Source organism: Trichosurus vulpecula, chromosome 1, assembly GCF_011100635.1.
Source record: "Trichosurus vulpecula isolate mTriVul1 chromosome 1, mTriVul1.pri, whole genome shotgun sequence".
NCBI lineage: Eukaryota > Metazoa > Chordata > Mammalia > Diprotodontia > Phalangeridae > Trichosurus > Trichosurus vulpecula.
In genome coordinates this window covers 73,671,646-73,691,853 of record NC_050573.1, presented here as the reverse complement: position 1 = coordinate 73,691,853, position 20,208 = coordinate 73,671,646, and the positions used below count along the sequence as shown (strand labels likewise).

The 20,208-nt window shown below is 48.7% G+C and overlaps 1 protein-coding gene across 2 annotated transcripts in view; it reads right to left on the bottom strand.

Moving 5' to 3' along the window:
* Positions 1-3,374: 3,374 nt before the first annotated feature.
* VAV1 (vav guanine nucleotide exchange factor 1) overlaps positions 3,375-20,208 on the bottom strand; it is a 39,046-nt gene continuing 22,212 nt past the window's right edge. Inside the window, exons 10-27 of one of the 2 annotated variants that reach the window (XM_036741918.1) lie at positions 17,066-17,161; positions 16,722-16,790; positions 16,200-16,286; positions 15,991-16,076; positions 15,086-15,218; positions 14,728-14,837; positions 14,208-14,309; positions 13,685-13,782; positions 13,373-13,395; positions 12,771-12,816; positions 12,436-12,572; positions 11,232-11,297; positions 11,009-11,040; positions 7,906-8,022; positions 6,417-6,504; positions 6,040-6,154; positions 4,566-4,720; positions 3,375-4,083 (exon numbers count right to left, since the gene is read on the bottom strand). In XM_036741918.1, coding sequence (XP_036597813.1) covers positions 4,030-4,083; positions 4,566-4,720; positions 6,040-6,154; positions 6,417-6,504; positions 7,906-8,022; positions 11,009-11,040; positions 11,232-11,297; positions 12,436-12,572; positions 12,771-12,816; positions 13,373-13,395; positions 13,685-13,782; positions 14,208-14,309; positions 14,728-14,837; positions 15,086-15,218; positions 15,991-16,076; positions 16,200-16,286; positions 16,722-16,790; positions 17,066-17,161 — 1,614 coding nt within the window. In that variant the 3' untranslated portion in view covers positions 3,375-4,029. The remainder of the gene's footprint in view (positions 4,084-4,565; positions 4,721-6,039; positions 6,155-6,416; positions 6,505-7,905; positions 8,023-11,008; positions 11,041-11,231; positions 11,298-12,435; positions 12,573-12,770; positions 12,817-13,372; positions 13,396-13,684; positions 13,783-14,207; positions 14,310-14,727; positions 14,838-15,085; positions 15,219-15,990; positions 16,077-16,199; positions 16,287-16,721; positions 16,791-17,065; positions 17,162-20,208) is intronic. The other variant, XM_036741919.1, reaches the window with a different exon arrangement.

The following is a 20,208-nucleotide window of genomic DNA, read 5'->3' as shown; positions in this document are numbered from 1 at the left end:
GTGGCAAATAAGACTTACCCAGGATCACCCACAACACAAAGGAAGAGACACACACAGAGAAAAACCACCTAGAAACATCAGGCTAGAATAACTGCCCTGCTCCACCATAACCGAGCACACTCTTGCCTCTTCCTCTTCCTCCTTTTCTCTTGTGAGAATCAAGTCTGCCGCTATAGTTAAGGGCAACATCCAAGTCTAAACAGATCACAGACACTAACATCCTGCCAGTTTGTAGGAGCCAGTGTCCTCGCTGGGGCTCATGGTAGCAACTGTTACCTTCTTAACTCCCCAGCTCAACTTTCCTTCCTTCCTTATTGTGGGAAGCAAGGGAGATAGATATCTGCCCTAGTGAGCCCCCATCTGGAGCACTGTGTCTAATTCCAAGGGCCACTTTAAAGCAGGATATTGACAAAAATTTAATGAGTACAAAGGTGGGTAATCTGAACAGTGAAGTGTCTGGAAACCCAACCCTATCAAGTTCAGTTGCAAAATCTAGAATGTTTAGCCTAAAGAATAAGTTTTAGGGCATGAGTGAGAGTGTGAATGCTCTCTTGAAACTGTATCAACTATTATGTGGAAGAGGGAATTGACATTCTGCTTGGCCCCAGAGGACAAAACTAAAAACCAGGGACAGAATAAGAAGGTAGATATTGGCCCAATAGGAGCAAGAAGTACTTAATAATCTGAGTGTTCCAACAACGAAACAAGCCGCCTTCAGAGGTAGGAAGCTTAATGCTATCCACTCCAGAGAAAGAACTGATAGCATCAGAATACAGATTGAAACATACTTTTTTAAATTTTATTACTCTTGTGCTTTTGGTCTGTGTTTTGCTTTACAATATGGCCAATCTAGAAATGTTTTGCATGACTGCATTTGTATAATCTATATCAAATTGCTTGCCTTCTTTTAAGGACAGGGAGATGAGAGAATTTGGAACTCAAATTAAAAAATAAAAACCAAATGTTAAAATTTTTTGTTTACATGTAATTGAGAAAAAATTAAAATATTTTAAAAATTAAAGATTAAATTTTTTTTTAAAAAAAAGAGGTAATGAGCTCCCTCACTGAAAATATCCAAGAATTCACAGCAGCTAAGAGTTAGATGTGAATTTAGGAACTATCTAGACCAACCTCCAATATGAATTGTAAAAATCCCTTCCTCCAGCATCGTAACAAATTCTGAGGCCTTCCTTTAGTCTTAGTTTCATCTTCAGCGAAATGATGGCACTTCACCATTAACATTCCATGGTTCTATGGCATACACTACAAATTAGACCACCAAAAGTCAGCACCTGTGCCTGGTGGGGTCAGGAGCTCAGCCAATCAAAGAATGGCAGGACAGATCCATGAGCAATCAGCCCACTGGAGGGCAGCATACAGCCCTGCCAGGTAGAACTGAGCTATCCGCCATTCTAAACATAGGCTTAGAACTGAAAAGGGCATTTCATATATCCTTCATAATGGCCCCTAAAGACTAATTAAATAGCGTCCTCCCTCCTCTACTCTCTGCACCTCTCCAGTCCATCTTTCACAGCCCTTTTCTTTAGAACAAAAAACAAACCACCGTCATATTATTCTACTGCTCAAAATCTTTCAGTTACTCCCTGTTGCTTCTTGACTAAAGTTCAATGTCCTTGGCCTGGCATTCAAGGCTCTCTCCGCTGTCCTACCATCTAGTTTGGTCTCATGCTACTCTATGTGCCATCCCAATTAGACTACTCCCCATGCCTGGAACACTCTCCGCCTTTTCTACCTCTATGACTTTGTACCAGCTACTTCCCATACCTGGCTTGCCCTTCCTCCTCCCCTTTGCAAGTTGTAAACCCTTGAAAACCTAGCATCAGGATTTTCTCCATTAGTTTTTCCTGATGCCTCCAGGGGATAGAAGACTTCTCCCACCTTGGACCAAACATGCCTCTCTGCATTTTTCTGTGCACCTGTCTGATGGACTTTTTAAAAGTATTATCGTATTTTATAGCCACATTGCACCATCCCATCCCCCACCCCTCCTACACACAAACTATAAGCTCCAGGAGGTCAGGGGCCATGTCTTATCCCAATTTTTTGATCTTCCTCCAGGCTGAAAACAACGTTCTATACATGAGAGACTCCATAAATGATGGTTGGAATAAAATGAACAGAATGTCCAGGTCTGTGGAGACTGAGACCCGAGGTCATGAAGATGTTCCATGTGACTCAAACTTTAGGCTAATCTATCCCTCTCTTCATGCAGTGCCTCCAAGATCCTGGGGCCCAGAGGAGGGGTAAGAGTAGGAGACTCTGGACCCTCAGCAGGGCCCTGCCCAAATTCCCCCACTCCCAACACACACACACACACATACCTCTGCCTGGACCAGGACTCAAAGTCCCACCACTAGAGGATTGAGCCTACAGGGTGACCCTTTCTCCCAGCTCTGCCCCCACCACCTGCCACTCACCATGAAAGCACCAGTTCCTTTGGATAATGGAAAGAGCCCAGGGAGCCAGGAGGCTGAGGTTCTAGACCTAGCTCAGTCACCAGCTATAGGCTGTATGACCTTGGGCAAGCCTTTTTAACATCTCTGAGCTTCTGTTTGTTTACTGATTTAGGCTTTCAAAGGACATTTAACCCAACCCTTTCCCTTTACAGATAAGAAACTGAGCCCCAGAGAGTCACAGAGGTAATAAGTGGCAGGGCTGAGATAGGAACCCAAGACTCTCGTCCTCAAATCTACCACAATGTCTTTTCCACTAAACCCCGATGTCCCGCAGTGAGAGATCAGGCGGTTTGATGCCTGATGTTCTATGATTTGAGGTCATGGGCCAGGTGCAAAGCAGGTTCAGTCTGGAGAGAAAGGGCAAGACCAGAGACAGCAATCCCTCCCAGCCCCAAGAAGAGTACCTCTCCTGGGTCCAGATTAGGGCTGCTTCCTTCACTTTTTGACAGCCACCAACCACTCCCTCCTGGGCCCCCGGGGTGATAACCCAGGAAATCATTGAGACTGGGCACAGCTGTGGTGAGGTGAGCCTTCGGTGTGTCTGCTTCTCTCATGTGAAGTGCCAAGGATCAGAGGAGGAAAGGTGCCTTTGGGATCCAACTGCCTCATTTTACAAGAGAGGGAAACTGAGACCCTGAGAGGGAAGTGATTTACCCAGGATCACGAGGGATCGTAGAGGCCAAATGCTCCCATTCCACCCCATCACCTGCTCAGCTAGCCTTATCCCTCTGGTTTTCAGGTAAGGAAAGAATGGCTCACCAAATGAAATGTCGGCCAAGATCATACAGCTAGCAAGTAGATTCGAGACCAGATTTTCTGGGTCCAAATCTAGCATTCTTTCCACTTCACACCAACAGATGTGCTCTCATTTTACAGGCAGGCAAACTGAGTCCCAAAGAAGGGAAGCAACTTACGTAAAGTCTTTATTGGTAGATATGTTACACATGTGATTCTGTATGTCTGAACATATCTCTGCATGTCTGGGATTTTGTGTGTCTATGTCAACATGTGACTGTGACTACCAGTGGGGATGTGTGTGTGTGTGTGTGTGTATGTGTGTGAGTGTGAGCAAGAGTATGTGTGTAGGCACCCACATGTGGTGATGGGGGGAGGGAGGAATGATAGCGTGGAGCAGGAAGTGGTAAGGCTGACAGAGAGATAGGGCAGCCCCCACTCCAACCTGGGGGCCACCTAGCCTCTGCCAGGCAGGACTCAATGCCGGCTCATCACTCCTCTCACCCCCTCACCAACACTGAAGCTCCCTTTTTTCTTTCTTGCCCCCTCAGAGCTGGGCTGTCAGGCTCCTTGTGGGCAAGGAGCCCCCCCATCCCCAGGACAGACCACCCCCCATCCTCTTCTTTTATATCTTTATTTAAATTGGCCTCCTTCAATCGAGGAGGAAACCGGAGTTCCATAAATTAATGATCCCGGGGCCTGGGCCTGAGTCCCGATGATAGCCCTCCTAGGGACCCCAAGTGGTCCCCCTCAGGCTGGTCTCAGTGGTCCCTGCTTCAGGCAGTGCATCAGCTTGGTGTAAACCAGGTTCCCAGTCTCAGCAGTACTCAGAATAGTCTTCCTCCACATAGTTGGATGGAAACCAGCCGATCTAAAAGGGGGCAGGAAGAGAGAGAGAGTGAGATTAGAGCTGGCCATGGGCCCTCCTAGATGTGCCTGGCCAGCTCTGCTCGGAAGCTTCTTCTGTGACACTGGAAGGAGGGAGAGTGTGGAGCCACAGTTGGCTGGCCTTCAGCAGCTCCCCATGGCCTACATGGGGGTTTCTTAACCTAGGGTCTGTAGACCTGGGTTTTTTAAAATTCTGATAACTTTTTTTCAATATAATTGGTTTTCTTTGTAACCATACGTATTAAATAAAGTACATAAAATGCATTTGAAAACATTTTTCTGAGAAGGGACTCCATGGGTCCACGACATAAAAAAGGTGAAGAACTCCTGGCCTGTAGGTGGAAGCCTGAACTCCAACTCCTCTACAGTCTGGACTCAGCCTCCTCTTCTCCCCTACCCCCACTCCATCTGGCCCCTTTCCTTGCCTCCCCTGCCCTCCCTGGCCTCGGCCCAGGCCCAGCTCACCCGGCCATAGATCTCCCCTCGCCACCAGCCCTGATGTCCCTTCTTGCTGATAATCTTAATGATGTCACCCTCCTTGAGGGACAGTTCCGTGCGGTCCCGGGCACAGAAGTCGTAGCGGGCTTTGGCCGACCCAAAGTATCTGGCGCTCCCTGCAGCTGAAGACAAAAGGCACCTCACAGCCTGCTTGGTGCCTCAATGCCAGAGGCCCAGATGAAGCAGCTGGCATGGCACAGCGAGTGGAGCAAGGATGGGAGGGTGAAGGGGGAAATGTGGACAGCAGTTGGCCCCCCATCGGAGAGCTTCTCTTGGCCCAGGGAGACAAGCCCTTCAGAACGTGTCTGCCTGTCCTCCTGAGTGCAGCCGCCTCTGCTGCCCAGCCATTGTGACTCCATCTGGCCCTTCCTTTATAGCTGGGGACCCCAGAGCTGGACTCCACAAAGCCTTCAGTCTCTTTGGCCTCAGGAGGGTGCCCCCTGTCAAGTCCTGCTCCTTATCTCCAATCACACACATAAGCCCCGGATCTCAGAGATGGAAGGAACCTGAAGGCTTTCCCTGAGCCCACCAGAAAACATGCCTGGGAAGAGCTAAATCACCCAGCTCTGCATTCCTGGAGAACATGAGGTCTTAGCTCCACCCCAGGCTTTCTCCCATGGCCTCTTAGTGTTCTCCCATTCTGCATTCCCTCCTCATACTTCCTTAGCCACTATCCCCCACGTATGCTGTCTCCCTCTATCAGAATGGGAGCTCCCTGAGGGCAAGTGTTGTCTTTGCTTTTATATCAGTATTCCCCCCTGCTTAGCATTATGCCTGGCACACAGTAATTAATAAATGCTTATTCACCATGCCTTCCTGGTTTCTCTTCTCTGGAGTCAGGATATGTGTGTCTGAGGTGTGTGTGTGTGTGTGTGTATGTGTGTGTGTGTGTGTGTGTGTTGGGGAGGGAAGGGATAGATTTAGTATGTGTGTTCTTTTCTGTGTGTTCTTTCAATTGTGTGTGAGTATATGAGGGAGAGACAGTGAGACAGAGACAGAGAGACAGCGACAGAGAAACAGAGAGAAACAAAGGAAAAACAGAGATAAACAGAGAGAGAGAGAGGGAGAGCACAGAAGAGTAGGTGTGCATGGACCCACTCTTCTTTGTGTATTGTCTCCTCCCTGCTCTCCCTCTTACAATGGAAGCTCCTTGAGGGCAGACAATGGATTGGATTGCTGTGTTTGTGGCCATAGCACTTGGCTTGGTACATGGTAACAGCTTATTAAATGCTTTTTTGTTCCTTCATTTCTCTGGGCTCCAGGTCAGAAATTCATAAAAAGTAAGGCTGAAAGGAACCTTAGAAATCAAATGATCGACTTTCATGTTTTACAGATAGGGAAACTGAGGCCCAGAAAGGTTAACTAAGGTCATGAAGAATTGGTGGCAGAGTGGGATTTGAACACAGCACTCAAGACTCCAGACTGCCCCTTGAGAGCCTACCTGGGAGTCTGGCAATGGCTCTCCTCTCTGGCTCCTTGAAGGGGAACTGCAGCATCGTGTCAAGGGACTTGAAGCAATCTTTCAGGGAGTTCTGCTGGTAAAACTCCACCAGCTCCTGGGAGGGAAACACAGTGAGCAGTTTGGAATCCTTGGTCTAGGAGTGGCCCAGCAAACATGACCAAATTGTGCCTGACTCTGAGCTAGAAAGAGTCATCCAGACCCCTGGGAGCCCTGAGACTAGGAGGGAAGACAACTGTCTCTGGGAGGAGACTTGTGAAACACACGTACACCCCTTCACACCCTCCCAGGCACACATACACAGACATGAAACCAGACACCTTTCCCACACACCCACACCCATGGCACAGGGTCCTCACCACGAGCCCCCTGAATGCCTTCTTCTCCGTGATACGGTACAGCCCCTCAGCTGTCAAGATCTTAATATGCTTCACTTCCACATTGAACCTGCCCAGACAGACGGACACAGACAGAAATGCCAACCAGGCCTTTTTCTGTGATCCCAGGCAGAGCACCATTGCCCCCTCCTCCCCCCGCCAAGCTTACGACCCACCACGGGACACACAGGGAACATTTGGACTCCAGGGCATCTGGCCCATCTTTGGAAGCAGGATTGGCAACCTGCCAGGAGGGAGCATCCACTGGGCACCCAGCCCCAGCCCCCATCAGAGAGCAGGGCACTCAGCTCCCCAGCACTGACCCAGAACCTTTTTCAACAGACATCACCTGGGACTCTATTCTACCAGGGGCAGCCTGGCGCAAGCTATGGGACATCACAGAAAAAGCCCTCAGCTGAAGGTCAAGAAATGATCCTGCCAGGTTCTGGGGGTAGCCATGCTATGAAATCCCACATCAGCCATGTAGACCAGTGCTCTTGGGAGCAATATTTAAGAGAGTCACAGTATCCAAAACAAGGAAGGCCTGGACAGACCCTGTCTGAAAGGCTGTGATTGATTCTGGAAGCATGTTTTAGGGGAGCTGAGGCACAGAGGACAGGGGAGGGCCAGAGGAGGGCGACCAGAATAATAATAGCTAGCATGTATATAGCGCCTAGTTTTACAATCATTATCGCATTTGGTCTTCACAACAACCCTTGGAGAAAGGTGCTATTATTATCCTCATTTTACAGACAAGGAAACTGAGGCAAGTGACCTGCCGAGGGTCACACGGCTAGTAAAATGTGAGGCTGGGGACCATCAGGTTATATGAGGACCAAGTGAGGGATCTGAGGATCTTTAGCAGGGAAAAGAAACAACTTCGTGGGGATAGGATGGCCGTCCAAGTCTTCGAAGGGCTGTCGTGGAGAAGGGGGTTTTATTAGTTCTGCTTGGCCCCCGAGAGCACAATTAGGTCCAGTGGGTAACAGCTGCAGGGGCAGAAGGAGACTCGATGTATGGAAAGACTTTCCTGCAATTAGAATTTTCCCTTGGCGGGAAGAGAGCTCCCTATCCCTGGAGGCCTTCAAATGGACATTGAATGGCTACTTGTCCAGGATGTTAGAGGAGGGGTCTCTGAGTATATATCAGACTTGATCCTCTTTAAGATCCATTTCAACTCAGCAGAAGAATGACACAGTAGAACCCCGGGTTGGAAGTCCAGAGACCTGGTTCAAATCCCAGCTCTGATACTGCCTGTGTGACCTTGGGCAGGCCCCTTCGTCTTGGATCTCAGGCTCGTCTTCGGTAAAATGGCAGAGAGAGGGGGACTAAACAGTCTCCAAGGTCCCTTCCCCCTCTGAGCCTATGGTCCCCTTGTTCTGAGCACCTATGCGGGAGTAGGCAGGAGGGCAGGGACAGGTATGTATCTCCCACTTTAGATCTGGAGAAACCCAGGACAGGGGCAAGTTACTTGATACTGATGGCAAACTCCGCATTGTCCTTCACCCTCTGCCGCACCAGGAAGGTCCCGTCAGAACGATTGGTGAGGATGCTCTCTGCCTCCGCACGCTCCATAGGGCCTGCATACCTGCCAGACAGATGACCACAAATGAAGGGGGTGACTACAAGCCAGTCTGGGCCAACGGTGCCTCAAAGCAGACCATCCTGACTTGGTGTGATGAGAGGTACCAGGAAGGGGCCTCAACAGCACCCCGCCCCCCCCCCCCAGCTCCCTCTGCCCCCAGCCAATCACAGTTGCAAAAACTCTTCATTAGAATTCCTCCTTTTGGGTTAAACAGGGCCCTCCCAAGGCTCCTGTAAAATTTCGGCCAAGGAGATGGGGTGGGGTGGAGAAAAGGTGTTGGAAAAGTACCATCAAGGTCCAAGAAGTCCCCAGCAGAGTTGGAATTTGAATCTGGGATCTTCTGACCACAAATACAATCTTCTCTCCTCCATACCACCACAGGAACATCAACCCCACCCCCACCCCATTAGTTTCATAATAACAACAGACATTCTGCATGGTGCCTTAAGATTTGCTAAGTGTCTTAAAGCTGTTATCTCATTTGCTTCTCTCCTGTGAGGTGGGTGTTATTATGATCTCCACTTTACAGATGAGGGAACAGAGACACAGAGAGGCTAAGTGACCTAGCCAGAGTCACAAAGCTCCAAGTCCAGCCCTCTAACCACTGGGCTAACCACCCCACAGGGGGCTACATAGTACTCGGTACATACAAATATAGACAGATCTTGATTTAGACAAGAACTCTGTGCTTCTAACAATGTTGCTGCTGTTCAGCTATTTCAGTCGCGTCTGACTCTTTGTGACCCAATTTGGTGTTTTCTTGGCAGAGACACTGGAGTGATTGGCCATTTCCTTCTCCAGTTCATTTTACGGATGAGGAAACTGAGATAAACAGGGTTAAGTGACTTGCCCAAGGTCACACAGCTAGTAAGTGTCTAAGGCTGGATTTGAACCCAGGTCTTCCTGACTTTAGGCCTGGCGGGCACTGGATCCAATGTGCCACTGAGCCGCCCCTTCCAACAATGAGTGTTCATCAAATTTGTATACACTGAGCCAGTGAGGACCTAGCTCCTCACTTCAGCTCCAGCACTGGGCAACTCAACTCCTGAGCCTCAATTCCCCCATCTGTAAAAGGAGAGGTTAGGACTCAGCGGCCTTTAAGATGCTTTCCAGCTCTAAATCTCTGAGCCTCTGAGTCACAATTTAAACGCCCTTGGATGGCCGATGAGTCTTGTCCCCACACCCCTCCCGGCAAGACTGCGGGCTCCCCCAGGACAGGGACTGGGCCGGATCCATCTCTCCTGGCCAAGCACAGCCCAGCACAAGGGCCCCCTCTCAGGGGTAAGCTGAGCGAGGGCTGCCTTCCAGGATCAGATAATGGAAAAGAAAGTGCTGGGGGAGAGTAGATGGGAGGCTATTATTCTGGTCATGTTTTTCAATCTGACTGTGTCTCTAATTCCGCATCTTGTATGAAGTAAGAGGCTGAAGAAAAGCCAGACTCCACCTCATCGAGGCACTGAAAAGCGTGGAAGATTGGGAGTCAGAGGACCCGGCTTATAGAGAGGCAAGATGGTGCCCCGGCCAGGATATCGGGGTTCAGAGCTTGTCTCAGACACTTACAAGTCGTGTGACCTTGGCCAAAATACTTATTTGCTCATCTATAAAATGGAAATAATATATTCCCTATAGAAGCTATCTCACTAGCATAGGGTAAGAATCAAATAAGATAACAGATGTAAAGAAACAACTTAACAAGCGTTAAAATCATATGTAAATGTCAGTTATTAGTCATTGTTTTCCCACTTCTTCCACCTTAAACAGCTCACTTCATCTTAGTCTGCTCTTCTGTAAAATGGGGTTGGACTGGATAGATGGAAAATCACTTATTAAGTCCCTAGATGATATACCAGACTCTGTGCTGACCTTCGATGCCCCTTCCATCCCTGTGATTCCATAATAATCCCAATATTAATTAACGCTTATATAGCACCCCAAGGCCCCTGGGAAGCCCACCTTCTACTAACCCCTCTTAATTCCAGCGCCTTCCCACTTTTATTTTTTTCCTATTTATCTATACATGGTTTGCTTTGTCAATGTTTGTTTGTATGTTGTCTCCCCCATTAGACTGTAAGCTCCTTGAAGGCAGGGACGGACTTTTGCCACCTTTTGTATCCCAAGTGCTTAGCACAGTGCCCGGCACACAGTAGGTGTTCAAGATTGATTAACAGTTCATTATTAATAGTTAATAATAATTCTCCTCACTGTGTCCCGAACCAGGTCTCCATATTGCTTCCAGGCCATTTCCACACCATGAATCTCTCCCAACCCCCACTTGTCTTCCCCCATCAAAATGTTAGTTCCTTGAGGGCAGGGACTGTCTTTCTTTCTGCCCCCACCCCCGGCTTAGCCCAATGCCTACCATATATTGTCACTGTTCAGTTGTTTCAGTCCTGTCTGACTCTCCGTGACTCCACTTAGGGTTTTCTTGGCATATATATTGGAATGGTTTGCCATTTCCTTCTCCAGTTCATTTTATAGTTGAGGAAACTGAAGCAAACAGGGTTAAGTGACCTGCCCAGGGTCATGCAGCTAGTATCAGAGGCTGGATTTGAACTCAGGTCTTCCTGACTCCAAGCCCTATTCTATCCACTGCACCACCTAGCTGCCTTGTGGAATATAGTAAGCACTAATTAAATAGTTTATCTCTTTAATTATCTTAAGGTTTACAAAGAACTTTACATATATTATCTCATTTGCTTCTCACAACAACCCTGTAATGCAAATTCTATTATAGATTTTATACGCATTTATAGATGGGTAAATTGAGGGACAGTGAGGTTAAGTGACTTGCTTAAGTCACACAGTCAGTAAGAGTCTGAGGCAAGATCTGAAGGTGGGTCACCCTGACACTCGGCCCAGTGATCTGTATACAATGCCAGATCTTGTGGCCCTGCCCCTGCCTCTCACATGTGGTCCTGACACCTCGGCCTGAAGATATCAGAACACCATCTGAGGGGAGGGAATTGCGCCCCACCCTATCCAGACTCACCAGAGATGGACAGACAGGTCCTGTGGCGGGCCCTAGGAGACACACAGAAGAGACAGTAGTGTCAGATACAAGGCTCCGAGACCATGGAAGCCTCAGCTCCCGACCTCCTCCCTGCCCCCTGGGGAACCTGGGATAGCCACACACCAACCCTGGGACAACCTCCCATGGGGATTCTTCCTCCTGGCTCAGCTGGGCCCAGGACAGGGGCCCAGGCCACACTCACATGGACATAGGGCTTGACTTTCTTGCAAGGAAACCAGCCTGTCTCATTGGTAGCTGTGTTTCTGCCCTGTGCGTCAAGGGGAAGAGGGATGACATTGAGAAAGAGGAATTAGGGGGCAGAGAGAAACAGAGCAAGCATGTCTAGGTGCTCCTCCATCGAGCTGCCTGTCAATCTTCTCATCTATCTGCCTCTCTACTTATCCACCTACAGCCTCTCTACTCAGAGGCTGACCTTTGTTTTGCAAAGAACAACATTTTTTTTCAGTTCTGGCTGTTTTTGGTCATCCTAATATTTGATGCTGCGTAGATGCTGGCTCCCATCTCTCCATGCCTTTACAGTTTATGGAGCATTTTCATCACGCCTACTTTGGGACACAGTGAAGCAGGTATTTTCTGCTCCCACTTCACAGATAGGAAAATTGAGGGTCAAAGAAGAGAAGAAATTTTCCCAAGATCCCAAAGCTATTAAGTATGTGCTGGTACTGCCTCTCTCATCAGCCTGAGTCTGCTGAAATGGGGGTTAAGCTTCTTGGCTGCCCATGGCCCTCCTCCTGAGGCCCAGCTAGGATCCCAGCCCTCTTCTTCTCCCACCCCAGCTGTCCTTCCAATTCTGAAAAAAAAAACAAACCATTTTCTTGGCAGTAGTCTAGGGTTAAAGGGACCTCTGGAGCCCATGTCCGAGGAGCTCTACATGCCCAGGGAGAAGACAGAGTGATGGGCACAGAGGAAAGGAACCTGGCTTCCTATATCCCCTTCCTGATTCTCTCCTAAAGACTTACCCAACTTTCTAAACTCTCCTAGTCCCTCCCCAAGAAAGAAGGCAATAAGCATTTATTAAGCACCTACTGTGTGCCAGACACTGCTAAGTGCTTTATAGCTATTATCTCATTTAATCTTTTTTTTTTCTGGCTAGGCAATCAGGGTTAAGTGACTTGCCCAGGGTCACACAGCTAGTAAGCGTCAAGTGTCTGAGGCCTCATTTGAACTCAGGTCCTGCTGACTCATTTGACCTTTACAACAACTCTGAGAGGTAGGTGGTATTATGATCCCCATTTTACAGATAAGGAAACTGAGGCAGGCAGCTGTTAAGTGACTTCTCCAGAGTCACACAGCTAGTAAACATCTGAGGTCACATCTGAACTCAGGTCATCCTGACTCCAGGCTCTTTGGTCTATCCAGTCTGAGGACTCTTCCCCAACCCTCACCTGCCACCAGTTCTGCTCAGCCTCTGCCTTGGTCAGCTCCACAATGTCTCCTGGGTTCAGCCTCAAGAAAGGGCCAAAGGCTACAGGGGGTGGGGGCAGACCATAGTACTCCTGGCACACCTCCATCTTGGGCAAGCCTGGGGAGAGAGGGAAGGAGGGGAAGAGCAAAGGGCAGGTGATCAGGGCTCAGCCTCCAGATGGCTGGGGAGACGAGGGGCCTGCCCAACAGCTTGCTCCTAGGAGGATGTGGAAGGCCTCCAGGGCATTTCCTTCCTCTCCCAGCCACCACCCAGCCCGGTCTGGGCCCACATGGGACTGCTCCTGGAGGGACTCACCCAGCTCATTCTTCCTCTTGTCCTGAGCCAATCGGCTTGCCTTGTGCTAAGAAGAGAAGGCAGGAGGGTGGACCCTAGCTCCTGCCACCCCTGCCCCCCTCCCATCCTACCTTCTTCTTCTATATGCCCAGGAAAAGCAGGGAGGAAAAGAGTACTGGGATGATTATCCCCACTTTATACAGAGGGAAACTGAGGCCCGTAGAAATTAAGGGACTCACTCAATGTCACATAGCTAGGAAGTGTTAGAGGCAAGATTTAAATACAAGCCTTCCAGCTCTAAGTCTATGATCCTATTCATTCCACATCCTGCTCTCCTGCGCATCCCAAAACTGTGTGTCCTGTTCTACAGTCCCCAGACTCCTCTCCTAAATCCCAAGCCTATCCAAGGCCCCAACTGGCCGGTCCCCTGTTCCCTGCTTCCCAAGCTCCAGCTTCTGACTGTCAGTCCTGGGTCTACCCTCCTGATGCAGATGTCACCATGCCCAGAGCTGGAGGACCGGATCCATGGGTTCCAATTCTGGTCTTCACTGCATTTCTCTTACCCCCAAGACCACCCTCCGAACAGGCCCTGCTACTACCCTGGGAAAAGGGACCTGCCTTACCTTTCTCATGGTAGTCCCATGATCTGTGAGGAAACAAGAAAAGGGGGCCATTCTGATGTCAGAGACCCTGGAGGAAAAAGGGGAAGCATATCCCCCCCAACAAATACACACACACATACACACACACGCACACACATACACACACACACACACACACACTCCCTCTCTCTCTCTCTCTTTCTCCCCTCCAAATGCCAGAGTCAAGCAGCCTGAAGCTCTCCCCACACACACTTACCATAGTCCCCCATAGTTACCCCTACTGTGACCTAGCCCCTGATAACTGTATCCCCAATATGGCCCCTCCCCACTTACCTGAGCTATGTCGGCCACAGGGAGGCACCCTCCCCAGACACTCCTTGTGAGCAGGTGCCCGGCAACGGTGGCAGCGGTATCCTTGATAGAAGGTGCCTCTGGGGGTAGGGTTAGGGGTATGTTAATTAGTCCTGCCCTGCCTGCCTCTGAATCCCACAATAACCCTCCTCTGGATTGGTGTGGGAATGGGAGAAGAGGTACCCAGAGTGCCAGAATTAGAAGGGACCTCCCCAGCTGACCCACATTATAAATGGGGAAACTGAGGGCATTGGACTCAAGAATCTTACCTAAGATCAGTGACAGAACAAAGGATTTGGTCTTTTAATGCTGATCCCTAGGCCTCGTATCATGTACTGACACCCCCACCCCCACCCTCGCCTCCAGGTCCCCAGGCCCCAGAAACCTAGGCCCACCAGCCAGGATTTGGGGCCATGGTTCCCTGGTGAAAGATAGTATAAAACCAAGAACTGGGGCCTCAGACCCTCCCCACACACCAGTCACCCTAGGCAGTATTGGCCCCCACCTCAGCAGCATCTGGCAGGCTTTGCAGGAGGCTGTCTCCTCAAAAGAGAACATCTGGAAGTCATGGCCATTGGCAGTGGCATTCTCAGGGTAAATGTTGGAACTGGAGGCCATGGAAGAGAAGGGGTCAGCTCTGGCCCAGGGAGGGAAGGGAAGGGGAAAGGAGGTCTGGACTCGTGGAGCACAGAAGTCCCCCTACGGCCAAACACTCACAGAGCTAACAAACCTCCCAGAGAACATTTAGTCCAACCCTTGGAAGGCCCAGAGAGAAGGAACCTGGCTGAGGTCACACAGAGTCAGGGGCAGAGCTAGGAGTGGAGACCAGATCTTGTGATCACCCCCACCCCACCATTCCCTTCATTCAGTCCCCTTCCCTCTCCACCCCACTCTCTGCCTCTCTGGGACCTTGCCAGGCTCCTGTTTGGGAGCGTAACCCAACTGCAACCTGGCAGCCTGGGCTGGAATGGGAGCTAAGGTTAAGGTCAGGTGAGGGGGTCGGGGTGCCTGGGTCCAGTCCTCACAGGGCCATCTCAAACTGCTCCATCCACTTCTTCTTCAGTTCTCTTGTCTTAAAGAAGAGCTCATAGCCCTGGGTGCCCTGGTCCTCGATCAGGAGAAACATGTGGGTCCACTGGGGAGGGCAGGGAGAGGTGGTCAGGGAGAGGTCTGGGTCCCATGCCCCTCTCCCACCCAAGAGCCCCCAGCTCTTCAGACACATAGACACAGAGGCCTAGTCACCCATGTACATGAAGGAGGTGGGGTGGTGGAGCCTCCACCTCTGGCTGGGGGGTGAGCTTCGTGTCTCCTCTTGCCAATGCCCCACCTCACCCCACACCAGACAGACAAGGCCAGGAGCCTGGCCATCCTTGGAAAAGGTACCTTCTTGTTGTCACGTTCCCCCGAGGAGTCGTCTCGGACCTGGTAGCTGGGCAGGTTCACAAAGTCCTTTAGGTCATAGATGTCTCCTCGCCTTTTACAGATGAGCAGGGCTTTGTCCAGGAGGAAAGCGTACCTGGAGCAGGGAATAGAAGGAGCCCTGATCTCTGAAAGGCTCCAGGGAGCCAGGCCCCAAGGGGATGCCTCTGTGCCCAGGGGCTGCTGGTAGCTTTCCCCATTCTTCCTCCAGCCTCACTTTCATTCATTCATTTAACATGTTTTCATTACACGCCTACTATGTGCCAGGCATTGAGCATACAAGACAAAAATGGAATGTCCCCTGCCTTAAGGAGCCTCCATTCACTCTACTGTGAGAAAAACTACATGAACCCTAGTTGGTTGGTTGTTGTCCTTCATCCTCAAAGAGGACCAAAATGACAGCACTATGTTAGAGTCAAGTGTCCAACTGTGGCTGATCAGACCAATGTGAGCTTGGAATGCTCTACCACAAGCTAGGGACAAATAATCCACGTGAACATTTGAGGTGGATTCTCTACATTTGCGCATCTTGCATTTCTGAAGCCAAGTAAGTACACACAAAATACATATAGACTACCAACAAGCCAATTTGGGGGCCAGGAACGGGGCACTAGCAACTGGGGGGAGGGGAGGGGGAAGGATAAGCCTCTAGGACAGGAGTTCTTCACCTGGAGTCTACAGACTCCAAGGGCTCCACGGATAGATCTCAAGGGGTCCATGGACTTGAATTTCACTCTGGTGGGTTTCCTTTGTGATCCTATGAAATATCTAATTGGTCCATTATTAATGTTATTAACCCCTGCTCTACTAAGAGCTGGTGCCTGGGGGCCTGGGAGGAAGCTAGGGACTCGAATGGGCAGAGCTGGTACCTGTCTATCTTGGATCTTCTCTCAGACGTGGTGATCTTGAGCTCCCCGTCAATCTTGGGCCGTCCATAGGGTGCAAGGTTCTTGGTCTAGGGACAGAAGAGGGAAAGAGGGCACGGGCTGGCACTGGGGACAACAGATTCCTTTTGTCTGCCTCCCCAGGCCAGTTCCCCACAGGGGTGCCTCATTCTGTCCAGAGCCCCAGACCTCACCAAGTTCTCAATGGAGAGCTGGAAGTTGGTGATCTGCTTCAACGTCTCATTGTCTCTCTTGACCTCATTCACACACTGGGCCAAATCCTGGGGACAAAGAAGACAGAGTAGCCCAGAGCCAGGTGTGGGCAACAGGGGTCATCAAGGGGAGGAGGGGAGACCCCAGATCCCAAAAGACTCCAGAACTAAGAGCCAGAAGGGGCCTTTGAAGAATTATCTAACTCAAGTCCTTCATTTCACAGAAGTGGAACCTGAAGCCAAGAGAGGGAAAGTGACTTGACCAATGTCACACAGGCAGGAAGTATCAGAATCCCTGTCCATGTTCTCACTTAGGTCCTCCACTTATGAATCTATCACCGTTCTGTCTACACCAGGAGCTGCCTACCATCTGTGTCTTATGTCTGTGTTTCTCAAGCCTCCCCCCAATACCAGGAGCTGTCCCTATTCTGTTGTAGCTACACACACACACACACACACACACACACACACACACACACACATCCCTTCCATTCTCCTCCTCACCCTCATGGCATCCAGTGCCAGCCGCATATTCTCCTTCTCTGTGGCATCCGTTGTATGCTTTACCAGCTCCTGGGCAAGGCCAAAAATTCAGAGGTAAGAGAAGACTATACCTGCCCCAATTCCTCCCATGACTCCCCCAAGTCCCCCACATCTTTCCCTAAGGAATCTGAACAATTTCTCTTAAACTGTTTTTTGTACACCCTCCACCCCCTACTACCCCTACCTCCACCCCACCCCCACCCCTGGCCAAGCCAATAACTCAGTTGCCCTGAATCACCCAAGCCCATATTGGTTGAAGTTGCTGTGACATCCCTCCCCAGGAGTTGGGAAGCTAGAGAACTCACCTGAAGGAGGAGATGGTACTTTAGCACCCGCTGCATGGGCACCATGAGCAGATCTCTCAGAGTGAACCGCCCATTGTTCGCTCTCTGGGAACATTCCTGGGGAGGAGAAGCCAGGGAACCAGGTCAAGTGAGCTCATATCTCACTGTGTCTAACCATCCTCTGGGAAAGAAGTCAAGCCCTTGAGAGGCTAAGAGGCAGAGAAATGCATGCTTCTAGAAAGCGGCAAGTTCACCCTGGGAAGCCACGAAAGAAACAGACCACATAGACTATGGCAGAAAGAGTGCTGGGCTCTCAGGGGACTGAGAGACAAATCCCAGCTCTAATTCCTGAGAGGTGTCCTGGCACAGCAGACCATGCTGGTCTTGCAGGTTCAGGGCTGTGCCGGAGCCAAATCGGACCCATGCCCATCGGGAAGAAGTTCTCTAGACTCATCATTTACAGCCGGGAAATTCCACAAATGCTACAAGTCAGGGCTTGATTTATCAATCAATTCTTGATCGTCTAGACCAGCTGTATCGAACTGGGGCTGTTGGACTGTATGTAAAGATCCCTAGGGGCAGCACATCAATTTAGAAAACCATATATTAACATTATATTTATTTTGTTAAATATTTCCCAATTACATTTGACTGGTGCAGCCACACTGGGAGGTAGCTCACAGGCAACATGTTTGATACCTCTGATCTAGATTCAATGTGACGGAAAAAGGGAATAACGCAGATTAAACTTAAAAGCAAGATACGGGTATGGTTGGTTGGGATTTTGTTGCTGTTTGTTTTGTTTTGTTGGAGAGCTGGTTGTTCACCATCTACCAGCACACTGCTGCTGTCTGACTACAAATATACTGACACTTATCAGCTGCTGAGTGACCTTAGGCAAGTCATGGCTGCCTCTCTCTGGGTCTCAGTTTTCTTATATGTAACATAAGGAGGCTAAGAATGATGTCTGTGTACCTAACGCTAGTAGCCACAGAGCTATTGGGGGGTTCAGGTGAGATAACGTATGTAGAAAAGGATATGGTTTGTCAGTTTTGTAAGTTTTTGTGTGACCTTAGACAAGTCACTTTCCTTCCTCTGAACTCAGTTCCCGCATCTGGAAAACAGAGATAGAGATACTTGTCCTCCTCGTGGTCTATTGTGAGGACCGTGCTTTGTAAACTTATGAGAACTGGAGAAGTAGGAATGATGACAATTATCACCTGGGTGCTGTCTAGTGCAAAGACCACTGGCTGAGGAAGCTGGGGAGCTTGGCTATTTATTAACCCGATGACCTTGGGCAAGTTTTTTAACTTCTTTGGGCCTCAGTTTTCCTATCTGTAAACTGAAGGGTTTGGACTAAATGGTCCCTCCCAGTTCCAAATCCTATGATTTGTCATTTGTAGAACTTGGCAATTTTCCAAAGGCAACTCAGTCCATTCTGCTAGTTCTTCTGTTCAAATCTGGTGCCAGCTTATTGTCCAATTCAAGTGTATATAATAATATACACACACACACATATATATACACATGAGCATGTATATGTGTGTATGCATACATGTATGTGTGAGTGCCTATATGTGCATATACATATATGCCTATACTGAGAGATGAGTTCTACAGATTTGCCAACCATCAGTCAACGAGCATTGTTGTTTACTATTTGCCAGGCATTGTGCTGAGCAGTACTGATACAAAGAGAAGCAAAAACAGTCCCTGTCCTCTTCATCCATTTAGTTTTTCCAGGTGGATAGTTACGACAAACTCTTTTCTTGATGCAGTTAGCACAATGTCATCCACAAACAGTAGTATCTTGAGTCCAACATTCCATAGGGGAGCCCCTCTTCAGCTTGCACTCTGAGCTGGATGTCTTCCATGACAGCAGCAAACCCACTTTCTGAGTGTAGACCTTCCTCTTTTAGGTGTCGCCTTATTTTAACGGTCACAAGTTGGTCAAACAAGGTTATCTGTTGCCATATCTTTAAAGGAATCTTGTATTATGTTGACAGATGCGCAGGAGACACTTTGATGGAGAAAGCTTAAGTCAGCATTTTACTTTACCAAATCAAATACTTTTTCATAGTCAACAAACACGGGAGATCTCTATCTTTCACTTAATTGCATGATGGAAAAAATGTGGTCTGCGGTGGAATTTTGCTTGCAAAAGTCTACCTGTTCCCTTCTAATAACTTTGTCAAGGATATCCTCAATGCACACACATATACACATATATGTGTGTGTATCTATAGATGCGTGTGTATCTATATGTAGTACATATAAATATATATGTGTGTGCGTGTATGTAAAATATGCGTGTATATGTAATATACATGTGTATGGAAAAGTTTATTTTCTCCATCACCTTTTTTTTAATAATAATAAGGTCCAAGTTGTTGTTTGTTTGTTTCTACATCACTGGTATCTTCAGATACCTCCTTCAGAAACCCAAATTAATTAATCCTTCAATGTCCCCATAATTATACCACCTCCAGTTTGGATCTCCTCTGGGAATACTTGTTCTAGTCTGGCTGATTTGGATACCTTTGTTTTCTTTAGTGATATTTCTTCCTTCCCTTTAAGCACTTCTGGGAATGTAATGCCAGAGTCATAGTTCTATTGTCCTTGAGGTTTATTTAGAGTTTATTTTTTTTAAAAGACCCCTTCAGATCTTTTCCATCTTCCATTTGTTTGTTGTCTTCTTTCCAGCTTCATTCTTGGGATGACTTTGTTTAGTTGAGTCTCCTGTTAAACTTCCTTTAATTGGTTTGGCCCCTCCACTTCCCCCCTTCCGTCCTGAGCCTTCTTCTCTCTCTAGGTGTTCTCATCATGGACCCAACTACGATCTCTATACAAATTATTCTCAGATACACATCGACAGCCCTCATCTCTTCACTTGCACTCCAGTTCTACGTCTCCAACTGCTTGCTGAACATCACTACCTCAGAACTCTTTCCCCGAAATGTCTATTCCTTCTAATATCTTCATTTCTATCAAAGCACCACCATGTTTTCACTCACCCAGGTTCACAACTTAGGCGTCATCTTCAACTCTTTGCTATCATCCACTCCCCCCCCCCCCCCGCCGCCACTTCCATATTAGTTGTCAAGTCTTAACAATTCCCGTTCTTCGACATCTCTTTCATCTACCCCTTTTTTTCCCTTCTCTCT